The sequence below is a fragment of the Sinocyclocheilus anshuiensis genome, unplaced genomic scaffold (assembly GCF_001515605.1).
Source record: "Sinocyclocheilus anshuiensis isolate Anshui unplaced genomic scaffold, SAMN03320099.WGS_v1.1 scaffold446, whole genome shotgun sequence".
NCBI classification, from domain to species: Eukaryota; Metazoa; Chordata; class Actinopteri; order Cypriniformes; family Cyprinidae; genus Sinocyclocheilus; species Sinocyclocheilus anshuiensis.
The window spans coordinates 2,221,296-2,237,716 of NW_015544247.1; the positions used below are offsets into that span (position 1 = coordinate 2,221,296).

At 36.6% G+C, this 16,421-nt stretch overlaps 1 protein-coding gene and 2 long non-coding RNA genes across 4 annotated transcripts in view; 2 read left to right on the forward strand and 1 right to left on the reverse strand.

Moving 5' to 3' along the window:
- The window catches only part of LOC107697727 (phosphatidate phosphatase LPIN1-like), a 28,375-nt gene extending 16,749 nt beyond the window's left edge, over positions 1-11,626 (forward strand). For both annotated transcript variants that reach the window (XM_016498552.1, XM_016498553.1), the window contains exons 4-21: positions 840-1,141; positions 2,547-2,636; positions 3,318-3,416; positions 5,034-5,163; positions 5,249-5,522; positions 5,624-5,717; positions 5,807-5,988; positions 6,954-7,047; positions 7,186-7,255; positions 8,254-8,346; positions 8,512-8,573; positions 9,820-9,958; positions 10,044-10,192; positions 10,287-10,373; positions 10,459-10,611; positions 10,701-10,815; positions 10,895-10,998; positions 11,457-11,626. In XM_016498552.1, the coding sequence (XP_016354038.1) occupies positions 840-1,141; positions 2,547-2,636; positions 3,318-3,416; positions 5,034-5,163; positions 5,249-5,522; positions 5,624-5,717; positions 5,807-5,988; positions 6,954-7,047; positions 7,186-7,255; positions 8,254-8,346; positions 8,512-8,573; positions 9,820-9,958; positions 10,044-10,192; positions 10,287-10,373; positions 10,459-10,611; positions 10,701-10,815; positions 10,895-10,998; positions 11,457-11,616 (2,397 nt within the window). In that variant the 3' untranslated portion in view covers positions 11,617-11,626. The remainder of the gene's footprint in view (positions 1-839; positions 1,142-2,546; positions 2,637-3,317; positions 3,417-5,033; positions 5,164-5,248; positions 5,523-5,623; positions 5,718-5,806; positions 5,989-6,953; positions 7,048-7,185; positions 7,256-8,253; positions 8,347-8,511; positions 8,574-9,819; positions 9,959-10,043; positions 10,193-10,286; positions 10,374-10,458; positions 10,612-10,700; positions 10,816-10,894; positions 10,999-11,456) is intronic.
- Positions 11,627-12,588: 962 nt separating this feature from the next.
- Positions 12,589-13,253, forward strand: LOC107697729 (uncharacterized). The gene is made up of 2 exons (XR_001635237.1): positions 12,589-12,625; positions 13,084-13,253. It is a non-coding gene; the product is annotated as an uncharacterized LOC107697729 (long non-coding RNA).
- Positions 13,254-15,213: 1,960 nt separating this feature from the next.
- On the reverse strand, positions 15,214-15,571 carry LOC107697728 (uncharacterized). The gene is made up of 2 exons (XR_001635236.1): positions 15,472-15,571; positions 15,214-15,392 (listed from the first exon to the last, which is right to left on the reverse strand). It is a non-coding gene; the product is annotated as an uncharacterized LOC107697728 (long non-coding RNA).
- Positions 15,572-16,421: the final 850 nt, after the last annotated feature.

Below are 16,421 nucleotides of genomic sequence, written 5' to 3' on the forward strand. Positions count from 1 at the left end.
GTTCCCTGAGTAGGGAATGAGACACTGCGTCCTCTAGGTTTCCTGCCATGCTTCGGACGCAAGCTTCAGACGAAGAAGTGAATGACGTGTTCTCCCGGTGCCTATTTATACTATAGTCGCACCGGTAGTGACGTCATGGGCTGTCGCCGGCCAACATGTTGTTGGTGTTTTTTGAATGTATGCTTCAGACACGGGTCACGACGAGGCGTTCCCCATAGCGACCCCTAGAGGACGCAGTGTCTCGTTCCCTACTCAGGGAACCATGGTTACATAAGTAACCTGAGACGTTTTCTGTATTAGTTGTTGTGATGGTTCCTGCTGTTGACTACAGTCAGCATATCTATTTGTGTTGTGGTGATGATGCTTAGCAGAGCTAGAGTTAATAATGGTCTGTCTGTTTGAATGGAAGTGATAACTGACGTATGAGCTGGTTGTCTGGTTCTCAAGGGCAATTGAGTGACATAAACAACTGAACATTATACTATCATATATTAATGTGCAGCCATGCACTTATGTCTTATGAAACCATGACTTAGAGACAGTTCAGAGCTGTGCACGTGCATGAGTTTGTTTGTAATGAAAGGTGCAGTGATCTGTCACAAGGCATTAGGGTCACAGTGTTGTGCTTCTAGGATTTAAGCGGACACAGTCAAACCAAATCTATGGCTATAGTCTACATTCATGGTTATATGAGTGAATGGTTGTGTTTGCAGATATACAGTGTTTTTACAAATAGACCTAGATGTTTTCCTCCAAAGATTGAAAAAAATCTTTAAAATGCAAACACTCCCTAAAGCATGCATTTCCTACATTTAGTACTATTATTACTCTCCCTACAGGAGATGGTGCCGTCCCACTTGGCTACATCGCCCATAATTTCAGAGGGCTCTGCCCTAATGCAGGCCCAAGTTGGAAAAGGCACGTCCCGTCTGTCTCACTCTGGAAACGAAACCTCCATTCAAACCCTGGGATCCATGCAGGCCCATTGCGACAGTTCAATAATGAAGAAGAGAAGGAAGAGGAGGAGAAAATCTCAAGTAGACAGCATGAAGCGAGAGGACAACGGAGACTTTTTGGAAGACGAAGACATGTTTCCCATTGATATGAGTTCTGATGATGATACAGAGACTACAGGAAGCAGGTCAGAACAAACAGAAGATATGGAGAAAGTTTTTAATCTGATAAATATTATTCCACATGACTTTCATGTCATTCTAAACCTGTATGAGTTTTTTTGGAACACAACAAGCAGAAATTTTGAACAATATCCATGCCACTTTTTTCCATACCAGGGGCTGCCAAACATCAAAAATGAAAAAAAAAAAAAAAAACTACAGCGGTAGACCATATGGCTTTGCACATTCTAATTTAGCACATTGCAAATGGTTTTGAGACATGTAATATAATTAACGTATAATTGACATCTTTTGTGCTTTTTTGAATGTATTTGAACTTAAATGAGTTTTGAGTGCTGAGATGAATGGTGTTTTTTGAAGTATGACAGCCCCTGGTCACCGTTCACTTTCATTGTATTTGGGTAAATGGGGATAGTGGTCTTGCCAAGATCTCACACGGAATCTAAATCCCAGTTTTCTGCAAGTTCAACTTGGCAGGAGCTGTGAAGCTTAACTTATTTCCTGTATAGAGCATAGAGAGCATGCACCATTTAGGACAGAACAGATGGTTATGATAATGCAGAGAGATCCTCCTTCTCTTAACCCATTTGAAAACACTGCAAATTGTGTGATTGCAGTGGCATCATTTTTTTGCTGCAAGTTTGCTGGAATGAATCCAGTTGCAGTGGTCTTGTGATGTGGGCTGTGTCTGTTTGTTCACTCTTCGAATAAGCTCTGCAATGGAGAGAGAGAGGCTAAGTGGAGAAAAAGAGGTCGCCAGTCCTATTGCTGAAGTAAACAAGTGGCTCAAACAGCCCCTCCAATGTTTTTCCACGAAATTCATGAAACCATGCCAATTCTGGCTCCAGCTCGAGGGGAGTCCTTTGTCATGTTGGGCAATCTAGTATTACCCCCACATATCTAAGAAAATAAATGATTTGCAATATAAACCAGTTTAACAACATAAACATCATTTTTCCTTCTTTCACTCCCAGTGGATGACAAGTTATGTATTTTATCTGTTCAATCTGGATAAGTAAGTTGATAGGTCAAACTTTTAGTGCACTACATGCTTTGCATTACCAAGAATCTGTTTCCCAGGTACCAGTAATAAATTTAAAAAGTGACGGTAAAGGCCACTGGCAAAACACTGTTCACAAGGCCAAAAAGAGTCAGCTGGGAATGAATCTAAACTCAAGAATGTGTTGCTCGGCAAAGCAGCAGTTTGAATCCAGCTCTTTAGAAACCCCACAATGCTCTCTGTCTTCCTGGAAGAATGAGCCTGTTGATGACAAGCACTGCAGATTATCCCTGGCTATATCTATACGCATAAAGTAAAAATGTACTATAATTGTATACAATGTCTTACTCTTACGTTTTACAGGTATATATACTTACGTATATGTTTGCCTATACTGTATGTGTTTTCAGAGCCATGTCACATGAGCTATTTGCTGAGCAGGTGAAAGGAACTAGCAGCACATACACACAGTCTGAAGGGAACTGGACTGCTGTTCAAAGGTATGCCACTTAAGACTCCTTACTTTCAGCCACTTAGTCAAGTCTCAGTCAATTATGAAAAACAAAGTCACAATTGCAAGATATAAATTTGCAAAGTTGCAATAAAGAGAATGAACACACCATGTATATAATACATAGCAAAAGAGACAACAATGTACCACGACTAGTAGTTATTGTTTGCATTTCAAAGAAAAAAAAAAAAAACAGAACTGTATTTGTGCCTGTCAGTTGAATGAAATAATCTAAACGAAACACTGCAGTGCCAGCAATTCAGTGAAAAGACAGTAAGAGATGTCTGTGAAGTGAAAAAAAACCCCCCGTGAAATCCAAAAACGTGTATGTCTGCATCATATTTTATTTGATTACACGTAAAATAAATATTCAGGCCAACAGGAATGTTTCTCACAACAGTAAATCCCAGGATATGCTGTATTGCTGACTGTAAACGAGACCGGACCGAAGGCTTTATCAATATAGATCGATCATCATCAGCAAACTGTTCCCACAGCTACAGTATGATGATTATACTGATATATCATAATACACACAATACATGCCAATACAGGCTGTGTTTATTTTACAACAGACTGTTATGCTTATACTGTATATTATTTATTATTGTATATCTGAATTTCAAAATAATAGACATTTGAAAATAAATCATTGTTTTCTGACCCACAGCAAAGGGTTGGAGAAGATCTGCTCCTTACCCATTCCCACCAATTCAGGATTGTCCATTTCCTGCCCTCAACAAACAGCCATGTTTCAGTCCACACCCAGGTAACCACTGCTGCTGCTATAGAATGTAATTAAATTTGAAACAAAGCCATAACTTGTGGGTCAATATCACTGTAGGGTGCCTTTTGGTGTCCTGTACATAAATAACTAATTTGCCATGATAACTTAACAAAAAAATTACTATGAAAGGGTGTGTTATATTAGGCTAAGTTTTTATATTCATAAGAAAAGCATTACTTTGCTCTTTACATACATTTTCAAGATTTTTTTTTAGTTTTGTGTAAGAGGATACGTGTTATTTTGCTATGTCCCATGCACTGCTCATTCAATTTGAATGATGGTAGAATATTGTCAAATCATAGAATTAAAAAAAAAAAATTCTCCTATTAATATTTTGTTAAATAAGAGATTACTCAATTTGAGTGTATTGATCATTTGGTAATAAAAACTATATTTTTATTTAATAAAAAAGAAGAGTTTGTCCATGTCTCTGGAATGGTTCTCCACCCTGTCATATTGGGGAATCCGTCCCTTTAAGAAAAGGCCATCCCCTTTAGTGACATCAGGACAACAGATTTTTTGTCTCTTCACTGACGGGAATTTCGAGATGGTCCTCACTGCAGAACACAAGATCCAGGGGGCGAGGTTGGATCCAGATCCAACTCCTCCCACCTTACATATACCTAAACCTACCCGTCTCTACCCCCTGATCCCTAAACCCACCCATCTCCACCCCTAAACCTACCATCTCCACCCCCTAGATGTGGATCCAACCCCGCCCCCTGGATCTTTGTTCTGCAGTGAGGGGCTACTGGGAATTTCAACGGCTGAGGTGAATAAGTTGGTGACTTTTCAGTTGACAAATTTTCTTCGTCTGAGTTTGCTTTTCCAAAGCTTAACATGTCCACCCTGTCGGCATAAAATATGCCAGAAGTGATTAGAATACAGTATTTTCAAGTTTCAAGTTCAAGTTTAAATTAAACCAAATTCTCTTCAACAACCAGACAAAATATTTAGCTAGTAACAGTTTGTTGTAAGCTAATATGCTAATTGAAGCTCAAAATGTCCACCCTGTCGGCCACTTAGACTCAATAGAGTGGACATAAACATGACAGGGTGGACATAGCATTCATTTGTAGTTAATATTGCTAAAAACTAAAATGAATGGGGGGGGGTATATCAATGTGATTGAGGATGTAATTATATTATTTATTATTATTATATTATTTTTTAAATAACCCTGTTTAGGAAAGGGACATCATGCCTTGCAAAAAATATAATTTGCATCTTAATTTTGCAATGAAAACGTATTTAACAGTAATATATATTTCCACGACAGGGTGGACATATCTTATGGTTCATGCTTCAAATAATGGCCCATAATTATCTAAAAAAATGTGTGGGAGCTCAGCTAATATGTTTCTATAGTACTTGAGTGTGTACTATTTATGATATGACATAAAGCGAATGAAAAATTAAAACCAAAATCCAAAATTTTATTTAAAGATTTTTCCTGTTTGTCAAGCATAGAATTCAGTTTTGCAGGACAAGGAATTAAAAGTTGAAGGCATTGTTCCTAGCTTATTTCACAACAGCTGTATAAATACAAATCTACAGTTAATCCAAATGTTTCTCAATGTCTTTCATTCTTCCCTACAGCAGCCCAAATGGCTCCTTGCCATCTACACCCAAGAGTGACTCCGAATTGTTGGCCAGTCAGAGGAGCAGAGGGAAACCGGACAACCCTGAGATGCTTTGGACATGGGGAGAGCTGCCTCATGCTGCCAAGGTACAATAATCACTAGACATGCCACATAACAACAACAAATTAACAAATGTGAAGCGGCTAACTCTACATCTTTCTCTTTCCACAGCCGTCATTCCTGCAGCCCATGGTGGTGACCCCAAGATCAATCCCACCGTCTGAAAGCACACACTTCAGAGCCATCACTGGGGAAAGGATGGTGGAGTCTCACGGCAGTGATGTGTATGTGCCTGATCTCAGGGTTGAAGAGGCAACATCTGCCGCTGCTGTAGATGTGGAGGCCATCAGTGCAGCCGCCCATCTTTTCACAGACCTAGAAGAGGGGCGGCACAGCCCTGGAGCTCATGCCATTAGCAAGACAGACTCTCCATCCAAGAGAAAAGGTAGAGAGTATTAAGGCTCTAAAAATGCCTTTTTATGATAAAGTTACAAAGCAAAACGTATCTGGCTAAAACATATAATGCCGCACTACATCAATTCCTAGACAAAAGGAGCCGGCACCTGGGATCAGATGGAGTATACCTGGATGACATCACAGAGTTGGAGCCTGAGGTGGCAGCCTTGTACTTTCCAAAGAGGTAAATTTTCACTTGTTCATTTATGATCCAGGCGTAATGTAAGTATTTTAAATGATTTTTAATTGTCAAAATTCTTTTGTGTTGTTCAGTGATGGAGCAACTTCTGTGAGGGGAGGGGCAGATTCGAGAAGTGCCAATCAGTCCCCTCAGTCAGTAGGCAGCAGTGGAATGGACAGTGGGGTGGACAGCTTTTCTGACCAGTTAGGAGACCTGCCTCATATTGCCATCTCTCTGTGTGGAGGACTGACAGAAAACAGAGAGATCACTAGAGGTGAAAGGACAAGTTGTGATGTACCTGTAAACTACTAGTAAAAAGTTTGGGGTTGGTAATATTTTTTAATGTTTTAAAAGAAGCTAATTTATTTGATAAAAATACAGTAAAAACAGTAAAATTGTTAAATATTATTGCAATTAAAAATAAGTTTTTAATTGTTTTATATTTTAAAAAGTAATTTGATGTAAAATGTCATTACTGTCACTTTTGAACAATTTTTTGTCAACTTTAAACTTGGTGAATTACTTTTTACCAGGTATGCATTAAACCTTACTGACCCCAAACCTTTCAATGGTAGTGTAAAATAATGTTGTAACACACGTTCGTAGTTTGGGAAGGAGGCGGGAACCGGCGAACATTTAAAACTTTAATAAAATAAACAAACACAAAACAAAAGTAAAGCGGCAGCCCCTCGCGGACGACTGCCGCACACAAAACACAAAATAAAATCCAGGCCTGGTCCTCTCTCGTCCAACACTGTTGTCCCTCCTTCTTTTATCCTTCCGGAGCTCCTCCGTGGGACTCGAGACCGGTGAGTGGCGCAGGTGTCGTGCATTAGCAATTACTCCACCGGCCTCGCTCCGTTCCCACGGCTCTCGGCCCCGCCCCACTCGTCACAAATGTATTTTCAGTGGCTGTTCTGTTATTCTGTAGGCTCTGTATTAAAGGGGTCATATGATGCGATTTCTATTTTTCCTTTTCTTTAGTGTGTTATGTAGCTATTTGTGCATGTATAAGATCTGCAGAGTTACAAAGCTCAAAAGTCTCCCACAAAAGGATTTATTCTATCTAAAAGAGAAGGCTGATCCAGACTGGGCTATGTCAACATATTCTGTTACACCAAATACACCAAATAATGAGCTTTAAAATAGCATCATATGACCCCTTTAATATCCATTTTTTTTCTATATTTCATTAGCTAGGGAAGTAAATATAGAGTTTTTACAATCTTTCATTCACAGAGGAATTTGAGGAACGAGCAATATCTTATCAGGAGTTTGCAGATAATCCATCTATCATTGATGATCCCAACCTGGTCGTAAAGATTGGCACTAAGTACGTCACACATCCTGCCACATAAAAACATTTACATAATGTCATTCATCAAAATGTTGTCAAAATACTCCTAAACTTACAATTAAGTATTTTATTACATTTGTCAATTATTTCACACATTTTGTTCTCTCCACGAAGGTATTATAATTGGATCACAGCCGCTCCTATCGTACTAGCCGTGCAGGTTTTCCAGAAGACCTTGCCAAAGGTAAGGACTGCATAAACAACACACACATACATAAAGGTCTTTAGGTATTCAACAAACAATGACAATGTGACCTTATAATAGTTTAAATAAAGCTTAACATTTGAGCTTGTTAATATCAAAGTCAACCATTGATTGCCCAGTGATGTACATGTACTGTATGTAGGTGACTTAACTTTATTTCTGTTAACATAATAAGAAAGCACAATTCTTTTTTATTTATTTATTTCTATTAATTTTAATTTAATTCTATTAATTCTAAATAAAGTTAAATGATTTCATTCAAAACTATTTACAATTAAATACAATGATTTTAAATTAAACTAATAACTTAATTACTTGTTGAGGGTTGGATTCATGTGCCCCCTGCAGGTGGATTACAGCAAAGAAAATGTTTATTTGGAAACATCATTGTCTGTCATATACAGTTAAAAAAATACTGTACTCCACTGGATGTGTCTCACTTTTGAATATTTATAATAATTTGGACATCTTTGCTTATTTAGGTTTTTATTTAAAAGTCAGCACTACCTCAGTACTAACCAAATGAATAGCACAGTTTAAATAGGTAAATGATGAAATACTTCACAGTGGTAGAAAATACCGTTTTGTTTCTGTATTGTTTGTCTTCTCAAGTGTTCTACAAGTGTTTCATGGCTTTTTAAAGACCTTTTGTATACTACACCCCGGCTCTCAGGGCACTCCATGGCATTTAAATTTGTCTCTTCCCCCCTCCCTGTTTTTCTTCTTCTTTTTTATTTTTAATTGATCTCCCCTCTTCCCATCCCATTGTGCGCCATTGCGCTAAGTATTCATGTCTGAGTTACGTCTACTCTGCTCTTGGTTTCTTCACATACTGTTTTCCTAGCGTGTTCGGCTCTAGTTCTGTACGTCTTTGTGAATTTGTGTTGATTTATTAGCTGCATGTTTGTTCACTCACAGTCATCCTGTCATTTAGTTTTTGAGTTTTGAGTATCAGGGGCTCTGTGCGTTTGCTCCAGGCCACAGTGGAGAACATCACGAAGGAGAAGATGCCCAAGAAAGGAGGACGCTGGTGGTTTTCATGGCGGGGCAGAAACAACAGCTCCAAATCGGTATATTTGCATTATTGCATATAGGAAATAATTGTGAATTGAATTAAGGGTGTGAAATGATACCAGATTTATCACAAGACTTTTTGACTTGGCAGGTTTGCAAATATTATATATGCAAAAAAAAAAAACCATGCAAATCAGTTACTATCATTCCTACTGCAACAGGAATCAGCATCTGACCAGATTGAAGGTGGAGAGGATTCTATAAGAACAGCATCTGTGAGCAGGTACCTAATGTTTCATATTTAGAAAAACACAACATTGTTCTGGCTAATAGATTAAAGGGTCATATTCTGCATTTTCTTAGCATATTTCAGCTGAAGTACAGTTGTATAAAAAAAACACCAAATACAAGAGTAGAGACTAAAGAGTCGCTTCCATTCCTCTACGCCTATTTTTCAGCTTAGCAAAATAGTTTCGTAAAAATAGTAGTTCTGTTCGTAAGTACCACTAAGTCGTAAGTATGTGTAACAGCAGCAGCTCTGGACATGTGACCATAAGCGCAAATCTTATCGGTTTGTCAGTTTTATACGCAGTGCAGTGGAAAAGAGATTTTTTTTTTTGCCTCTCCATAAAAAACTGTTGCATTGACAGCATGCAAATCAGTCTGTACAGACACATTAATAGCCATTCATTCAAAATATAATGTTGATCGCACCAAATATTTGCACTGAACATTCATATCAGTCTTTAGTCAAGGTCTCTCGCATCCAAAAGTTGTAATTAAGGTTTACACTAACATATTACACCATCTCTCAGGTCTTTAGAATTAAACAGACCTAGGGCCAGTTACTAACAGCTTGTGCCAGCCGAAACTGTCTTTTGGCATTAAAATAGTACTGTCAGGGTTTACTAAAAGCATGCAGTGAAGAATTAGCGCTGAAAAGGCATGGACAGTTATTTTTGTGCCTAACCTTATTGAATATGCATTTGTAGGAGTTTCCCTTTCACGCGCAAAATTTATGGGAGGAGAGTATTAAAATGAATCACGCAACGAGTTTTACTAACGTTTGCGCTCGTCAAATTACTGGTATTTGCGCCATTATTTAATGCCCCAAAAAAAGCATGTCGTAAAGCAGACGGTAATTTGCGCTGCTCTTGGTAGACTGCACTGGTCATTATGGAAATGAACAGGCTGTACCTGTGTTCTTTAATGTGCGCATTGTCAGTAAATCACCCGCAGAATTTTCCCCTCCCATCGGCACTTTTATGGAATTGTGCTATGGAAAACGCTAATTTGCCCTGTTTAGTAAATCTGGCCCTTAAACAGAGGTTTTACAGTTTTTGGTACTGTACCTTTAAGACTTCTATAGACAGTAACTACAAAATCAGGTTTTAGAATAGGAACTAAATTTTAGAATATGAGCTCAGATGCAGAGACAATTGTGTGACATCAAACAAAACATATTTTAGAAGACTGAGAATGTAGATTTTTTATAGAGTATACATTTTGACTGGTGGTATTTTTCATAGATTAAAGGATGAATCATCATCCAGTGAAGATGACAGTGGAGGTGCTAAACAGAATCCTGTGAGCAATCAGCCTGAAGTTCTCCACTGCACTGGAGGCCACTGCTACAGGAAGACACTTCGTTTGTCCTCAGAACAGCTAGTAAGCATCTCATTTTCCATAAAGCCTGTAAATTCAGTCACAGAATAGGTTATGGAAACCCACGCTACAAGCATATTCCTCACAGGCCAGTCTGCACTTAAAAGATGGCCCCAATGATGTGGTCTTCAGCGTCACCACCCAGTATCAGGGCACCTGCCGCTGTGAGGGCACCCTTTATCTGTGGAACTGGGATGACAAGATAGTGATTTCAGATATCGATGGCACCATCACAAGGTGAGACTACTCAAGGCAACTTTCTGTGGCAATGTAATGGGTTTGTCAGATGAAAAAAATGAAGGTACAGTCTAAATTGCAAAATCTCCTTCAGGTCTGACACCCTGGGACACATTTTACCCACTCTGGGTAAAGACTGGACCCATCAGGGCATTGCCCGACTCTACCACAAAGTCAGCCAGTGAGTCCCACACCACACATGTGAGCAAAAAGATTTTTGGCCCATTTTAAAATGTCTAATATATCTAATTATCTTTGTCTAACAGGAATGGCTACAAGTTTATGTACTGTTCAGCTCGGGCGATTGGCATGGCTGATATGACCCGGGGTTACCTGCACTGGGTTAATGAAAGAGGCACCATGCTACCCATGGGACCTGTGCTGCTTAGTCCCAGTAGTCTGTTCTCTGCATTTCACAGGTTGTAACACACACACAACATGTATAGGCTTTAAAAAATTGAGAGAATGCCATATTACATGTAACTGATGTCTTTTCTTTTCATTTCAGGGAGGTCATTGAGAAGAAGCCAGAAAAGTTTAAAATTGAATGTCTGACCGACATTAAAAACCTGTTCTATCCAAACACAGAACCCTTCTATGCTGCTTTTGGAAACAGAGCAACAGTAAGTACTAGTAGCAAGAACTGCTAACATGACCTTCATCTGATATATGCAAATTTCTAAGGAATGTTCTTCTCTCCAGGATGTTTATTCATATAAAGAGGTTGGAGTGCCTTTGAACAGAATATTCACTGTGAATCCTAAGGGAGAGCTCATCCAAGAACATGCAAAGACCAACATATCATCGTAAGTGACTGCATAAGTTCTGGATCTAATGAAAACATGTCCGTCTCATTGTAAAAGAAAGAAAAAGATATTTTGCAATGAAACTAACCCTGGTTTGTTTGTTTGTTTGTGACACTATTTTTATGATAATTATCTCATTTTCCCATTTGTCATTTAAATGCATTCAGACATTTGTATACTTTTGATTGTTTTTGTCATTTCCATCATCCAAAATTAAAAGAAAAATAAACATATTTAGCATTAAAATGGAGCCTGTTTTAAAATTATTTATAATAATTAAGCTCATATTTCCTTCTAAAGTCTCATTTAAATGCATCTGGACATTTCACATTTTTGTCATTTCCATTATTATCAATGATTCTCATCAGAATCTAACAGTAGATAATTTAGTAGTGTCTAATAGTTTAAAAATTGTCAGTCTGACAGTAAATTCATCTGTATATTCTTGTGTGTTTTAGTTATGGACGTCTATGTGAGGTCGTGGATCATGTCTTCCCTCTTCTGATAAGAGGGAACACCGCCGACTTCCCCTGTTCAGACATCTTCAGCCAGTTCACCTTCTGGAGAGAGCAGTTACCAGAGGTAGACAAGCAGGATCAACATGCCGAGAGCAGCTGAAAGGACATACAGTTCTGTAAAATGATAGCATCCCTTACAAACTCAGCTCTGACGCTGCACTGCCATAGGTATTCCTCTACGCACAAGCAACTTAGCACTTTGCAGACCGCATGCCGCACTCTGAATGTTCCTTCTTTATTTTACATTTTTACAAACATTTACCATTTCTGTGTGCTAATATTTTGTTTTACTGGAAATAATCTGGTAGCATATTACACAGCTCATATTAGGGAATTTGTTTATTGTTTATTGGTGAGGTTACAGTTATTTTAAAGTGCCAAAAGCGTTATTCATAACCAACAAGACAATTACATTATGCTATTAAAAAAAAGTATATTGGCTTTGTCCAAGGTTGTAAAGATGTATGAGGGAATACAGTTATTTTAGTACATAGTATAAAAAGTTTTTGAGCATTTGTTATAATGCTCAAATTTGTTATTTGTTATATATATATCTCTGCTGAGAGAAATTTAAAAGTTTCATAAAATTAAAAAATAAAAAACAATAGTAAATTAACTCAGATGTAGGTATAAAGCCAGCTTTAGTATATCTCAGGTTATACAGAATTTACACAAGGTAGTCTTTTGAAACTAAAAGTGACCTTTCATAACAAAAAATATTAACTGTCAGTTTTCATGTTTTTTTTTACATCTAAATTATTTTACTACTCCATTTCCTTAACAACAAACACAAGTTGATCGATTTTAATTGTGCCATCCTGGACACTTTTTTACCACATACACACTTTACATTTTGCCAAATGCTTATTATTATGTGATAACTTTCCATTCCTTATTATTTGTGTGTATTTTATGTAAAGTTCATAACTCTGACCAGCAAATATGAATCATGCAGAAACTGATTTTGTCATAAGTCATACCCGTTAGCATTTAAAGAAAAACAGAAACTAAACAAAAGCAAACAAAAACGCAAAGAACACTCAGGTCATGAAGTATTTCCTACCTGTATTAAAGCTCATCCAAGAACATGCAAAGACCAACATATCATCGTAAGTGACTGCATAAGTTCTGGATCTAATGAAAACATGTCCGTCTCATTGTAAAAGAAAGAAAAAGATATTTTGCAATGAAACTAACCCTGGTTTGTTTGTTTGTTTGTGACACTATTTTTATGATAATTATCTCATTTTCCCATTTGTCATTTAAATGCATTCAGACATTTGTATACTTTTGATTGTTTTTGTCATTTCCATCATCCAAAATTAAAAGAAAAATAAACATATTTAGCATTAAAATGGAGCCTGTTTTAAAATTATTTATAATAATTAAGCTCATATTTCCTTCTAAAGTCTCATTTAAATGCATCTGGACATTTCACATTTTTGTCATTTCCATTATTATCAATGATTCTCATCAGAATCTAACAGTAGATAATTTAGTAGTGTCTAATAGTTTAAAAATTGTCAGTCTGACAGTAAATTCATCTGTATATTCTTGTGTGTTTTAGTTATGGACGTCTATGTGAGGTCGTGGATCATGTCTTCCCTCTTCTGATAAGAGGGAACACCGCCGACTTCCCCTGTTCAGACATCTTCAGCCAGTTCACCTTCTGGAGAGAGCAGTTACCAGAGGTAGACAAGCAGGATCAACATGCCGAGAGCAGCTGAAAGGACATACAGTTCTGTAAAATGATAGCATCCCTTACAAACTCAGCTCTGACGCTGCACTGCCATAGGTATTCCTCTACGCACAAGCAACTTAGCACTTTGCAGACCGCATGCCGCACTCTGAATGTTCCTTCTTTATTTTACATTTTTACAAACATTTACCATTTCTGTGTGCTAATATTTTGTTTTACTGGAAATAATCTGGTAGCATATTACACAGCTCATATTAGGGAATTTGTTTATTGTTTATTGGTGAGGTTACAGTTATTTTAAAGTGCCAAAAGCGTTATTCATAACCAACAAGACAATTACATTATGCTATTAAAAAAAAGTATATTGGCTTTGTCCAAGGTTGTAAAGATGTATGAGGGAATACAGTTATTTTAGTACATAGTATAAAAAGTTTTTGAGCATTTGTTATAATGCTCAAATTTGTTATTTGTTATATATATATCTCTGCTGAGAGAAATTTAAAAGTTTCATAAAATTAAAAAATAAAAAACAATAGTAAATTAACTCAGATGTAGGTATAAAGCCAGCTTTAGTATATCTCAGGTTATACAGAATTTACACAAGGTAGTCTTTTGAAACTAAAAGTGACCTTTCATAACAAAAAATATTAACTGTCAGTTTTCATGTTTTTTTTTACATCTAAATTATTTTACTACTCCATTTCCTTAACAACAAACACAAGTTGATCGATTTTAATTGTGCCATCCTGGACACTTTTTTACCACATACACACTTTACATTTTGCCAAATGCTTATTATTATGTGATAACTTTCCATTCCTTATTATTTGTGTGTATTTTATGTAAAGTTCATAACTCTGACCAGCAAATATGAATCATGCAGAAACTGATTTTGTCATAAGTCATACCCGTTAGCATTTAAAGAAAAACAGAAACTAAACAAAAGCAAACAAAAACGCAAAGAACACTCAGGTCATGAAGTATTTCCTACCTGTATTAATTCCTTCATATTAATGTCATATTTAATACATCTTACTCATTTTCATAAAATATATATAAACACACGCCTGAGAATTTTTCTTTTTTTTTTTGCTTATTTCAATAATTAAGAATATAAACTCTCCTGATTCATGGTGCATACTATTATTGTGTTAATTTTATTTTATTTTTTAAACAATCTTTATATTCTACCAACACCAAGACCTTTACCCAGTTGTGTCTATTGTTTCTATCTTATTAAAGGATGAAATGGACTGTGTATTATGAAAGCACTGTATACTGAAATATGTCTCTAGTAAATGAATAAGGTTTTTGTGTGATACGTACTGTAAATGGACAAGCTCTTGCTTATTCTTAAGTCTGTGGTTTTCCATGGTTATCAAGGAGCACATTAAATAAGCACTGATGTGATGCATGAATGATGAATGGGCTTTAGGGATTGATTTGAAAGAACAGTGTATTTTAACGTATACCGTGTTATTGTTCTGCAATGAAAAAACAGAGTATATGATATAGATGTGTGCAACATGAAAATGCAAATTGTACTGATCTCTAATTGGTTCAGTTGGTGATACAAGCTTATTATAATGACAGGTGACTGCTACAAACTTCAACACTGTGAATGATCAGGTCAAACATTATAGATTGTTTCTGCTCTTTCTACCTATCTTACAATATTTAACATATTCAGTTCATTAAGATTTCTTATTCTAAACAAAAAAGCTGAATAATATAAGACTGTGTAACATGTTCTCTGTTTATATGAATGGTAACACCAATAACATTCAGTTGCAAAAGTTTTTGTTCTGTTTGCAGTCTCTATGGAGTTTTATATTCTTTCTGTGAAAGATCTTGTTGCCGAAGTTGTGGCAGTTGAGTTTGTTTGTCATTATGTTTAGTGTTGAGATGTAAAACTACAGTTGTGTGTATATTTTAAGATGCCAAATCTCAATGTGTAAATTAAAATCCCATTACATGAATCCAAAAACATGCTTTTCCTGTTTCTTGTTTATCTGTGCCATACTGAAACAACCTACCTTGGTGTTACTGTAACTAAGCAGATTGAGTACAGTTCATAGTTTCTCGTCAATAGTGTTAAAAATCACACTGAATAGATTCTTCACCTCTTCAGGTCTTATATGACGAGCTTCAGTTTCCCTTTTCACGCAGATACTCGGCTAAAATACAAACATTATTATCAAATAGTTGAGCAGAAAAGTTTATTTTGAAAAACATTTGTGTAAAATTTTAGCTCACCTAGTTTCTCAACTGCTTCCACACAGATACTCGGATACATGCTCTGTGAATATGTGGCAACAATCACATACAGTGCAGTTCTCACCAATATCAGGCCATGTCCTTCCTAAACAAAAGCAGTAATGAAAAATCAGTGACTGATGTGTTTACATTTGCAACTTTTATTATGAGTCAATGACCTGATGCACTTTTTTTTTGTTTGGATCTCGTTATTAAAAATATCCAGTTTATACAGACACTCTTTTCATTTTTGAATTAAAGTTATTATTATTATATATATTTTTTTACTTTTCTTTTTTTCTCAAAAATGTTGAAGGTTGTTACTGTCTAGAGAGGGAAAAAAGTCTAACTGAAGGGTCGAACTGTTGGCATTAGTAATTTGATATATTTTATTCCTTTAAAAAAAAAAAGATAAGCAGTGAAGCAGTTTTGTAACTGAAACACTTGTCATATGTGACAAAAAAAAACGGGGCAAACGAAACGGAAAACTATGAAAAGGGAGGCGTTATAGGCTATACAATTTATTAAGTGGCTTAACGTTACATTGACTGGGTTTACTTGTTGGAAATGCGTATTTTTGAGCAGGTCTGATTAAAGATTAGAGTATATTCAGTGTGTTACCTACATATTTTGTGTATATGAAGTGTTTGTCAGCACGCACACAGGTGTAGTGTTTGCTCCTGAAGTCGAGTCCTCCCTGCCTCGTTACATTCACATGCTTGAATGCGTCTAGAAGCATCTGTGTTTGTTCTGGACAGACCTGTTTGAAGAGATTAAACTGAATCACCTAAATGGACATGTCTGTTGTAAACAAATATTATCGATAAAACCTTAAATGATACACGTTTGTCTGTTGGAATGCACAGAGTTGCAGTAAACTTACTGTAAAGTTGGACGTTGCCGTTACGTCGCCAGTTTTCGCCACAAATATCGCTGCGGACTCTACATGT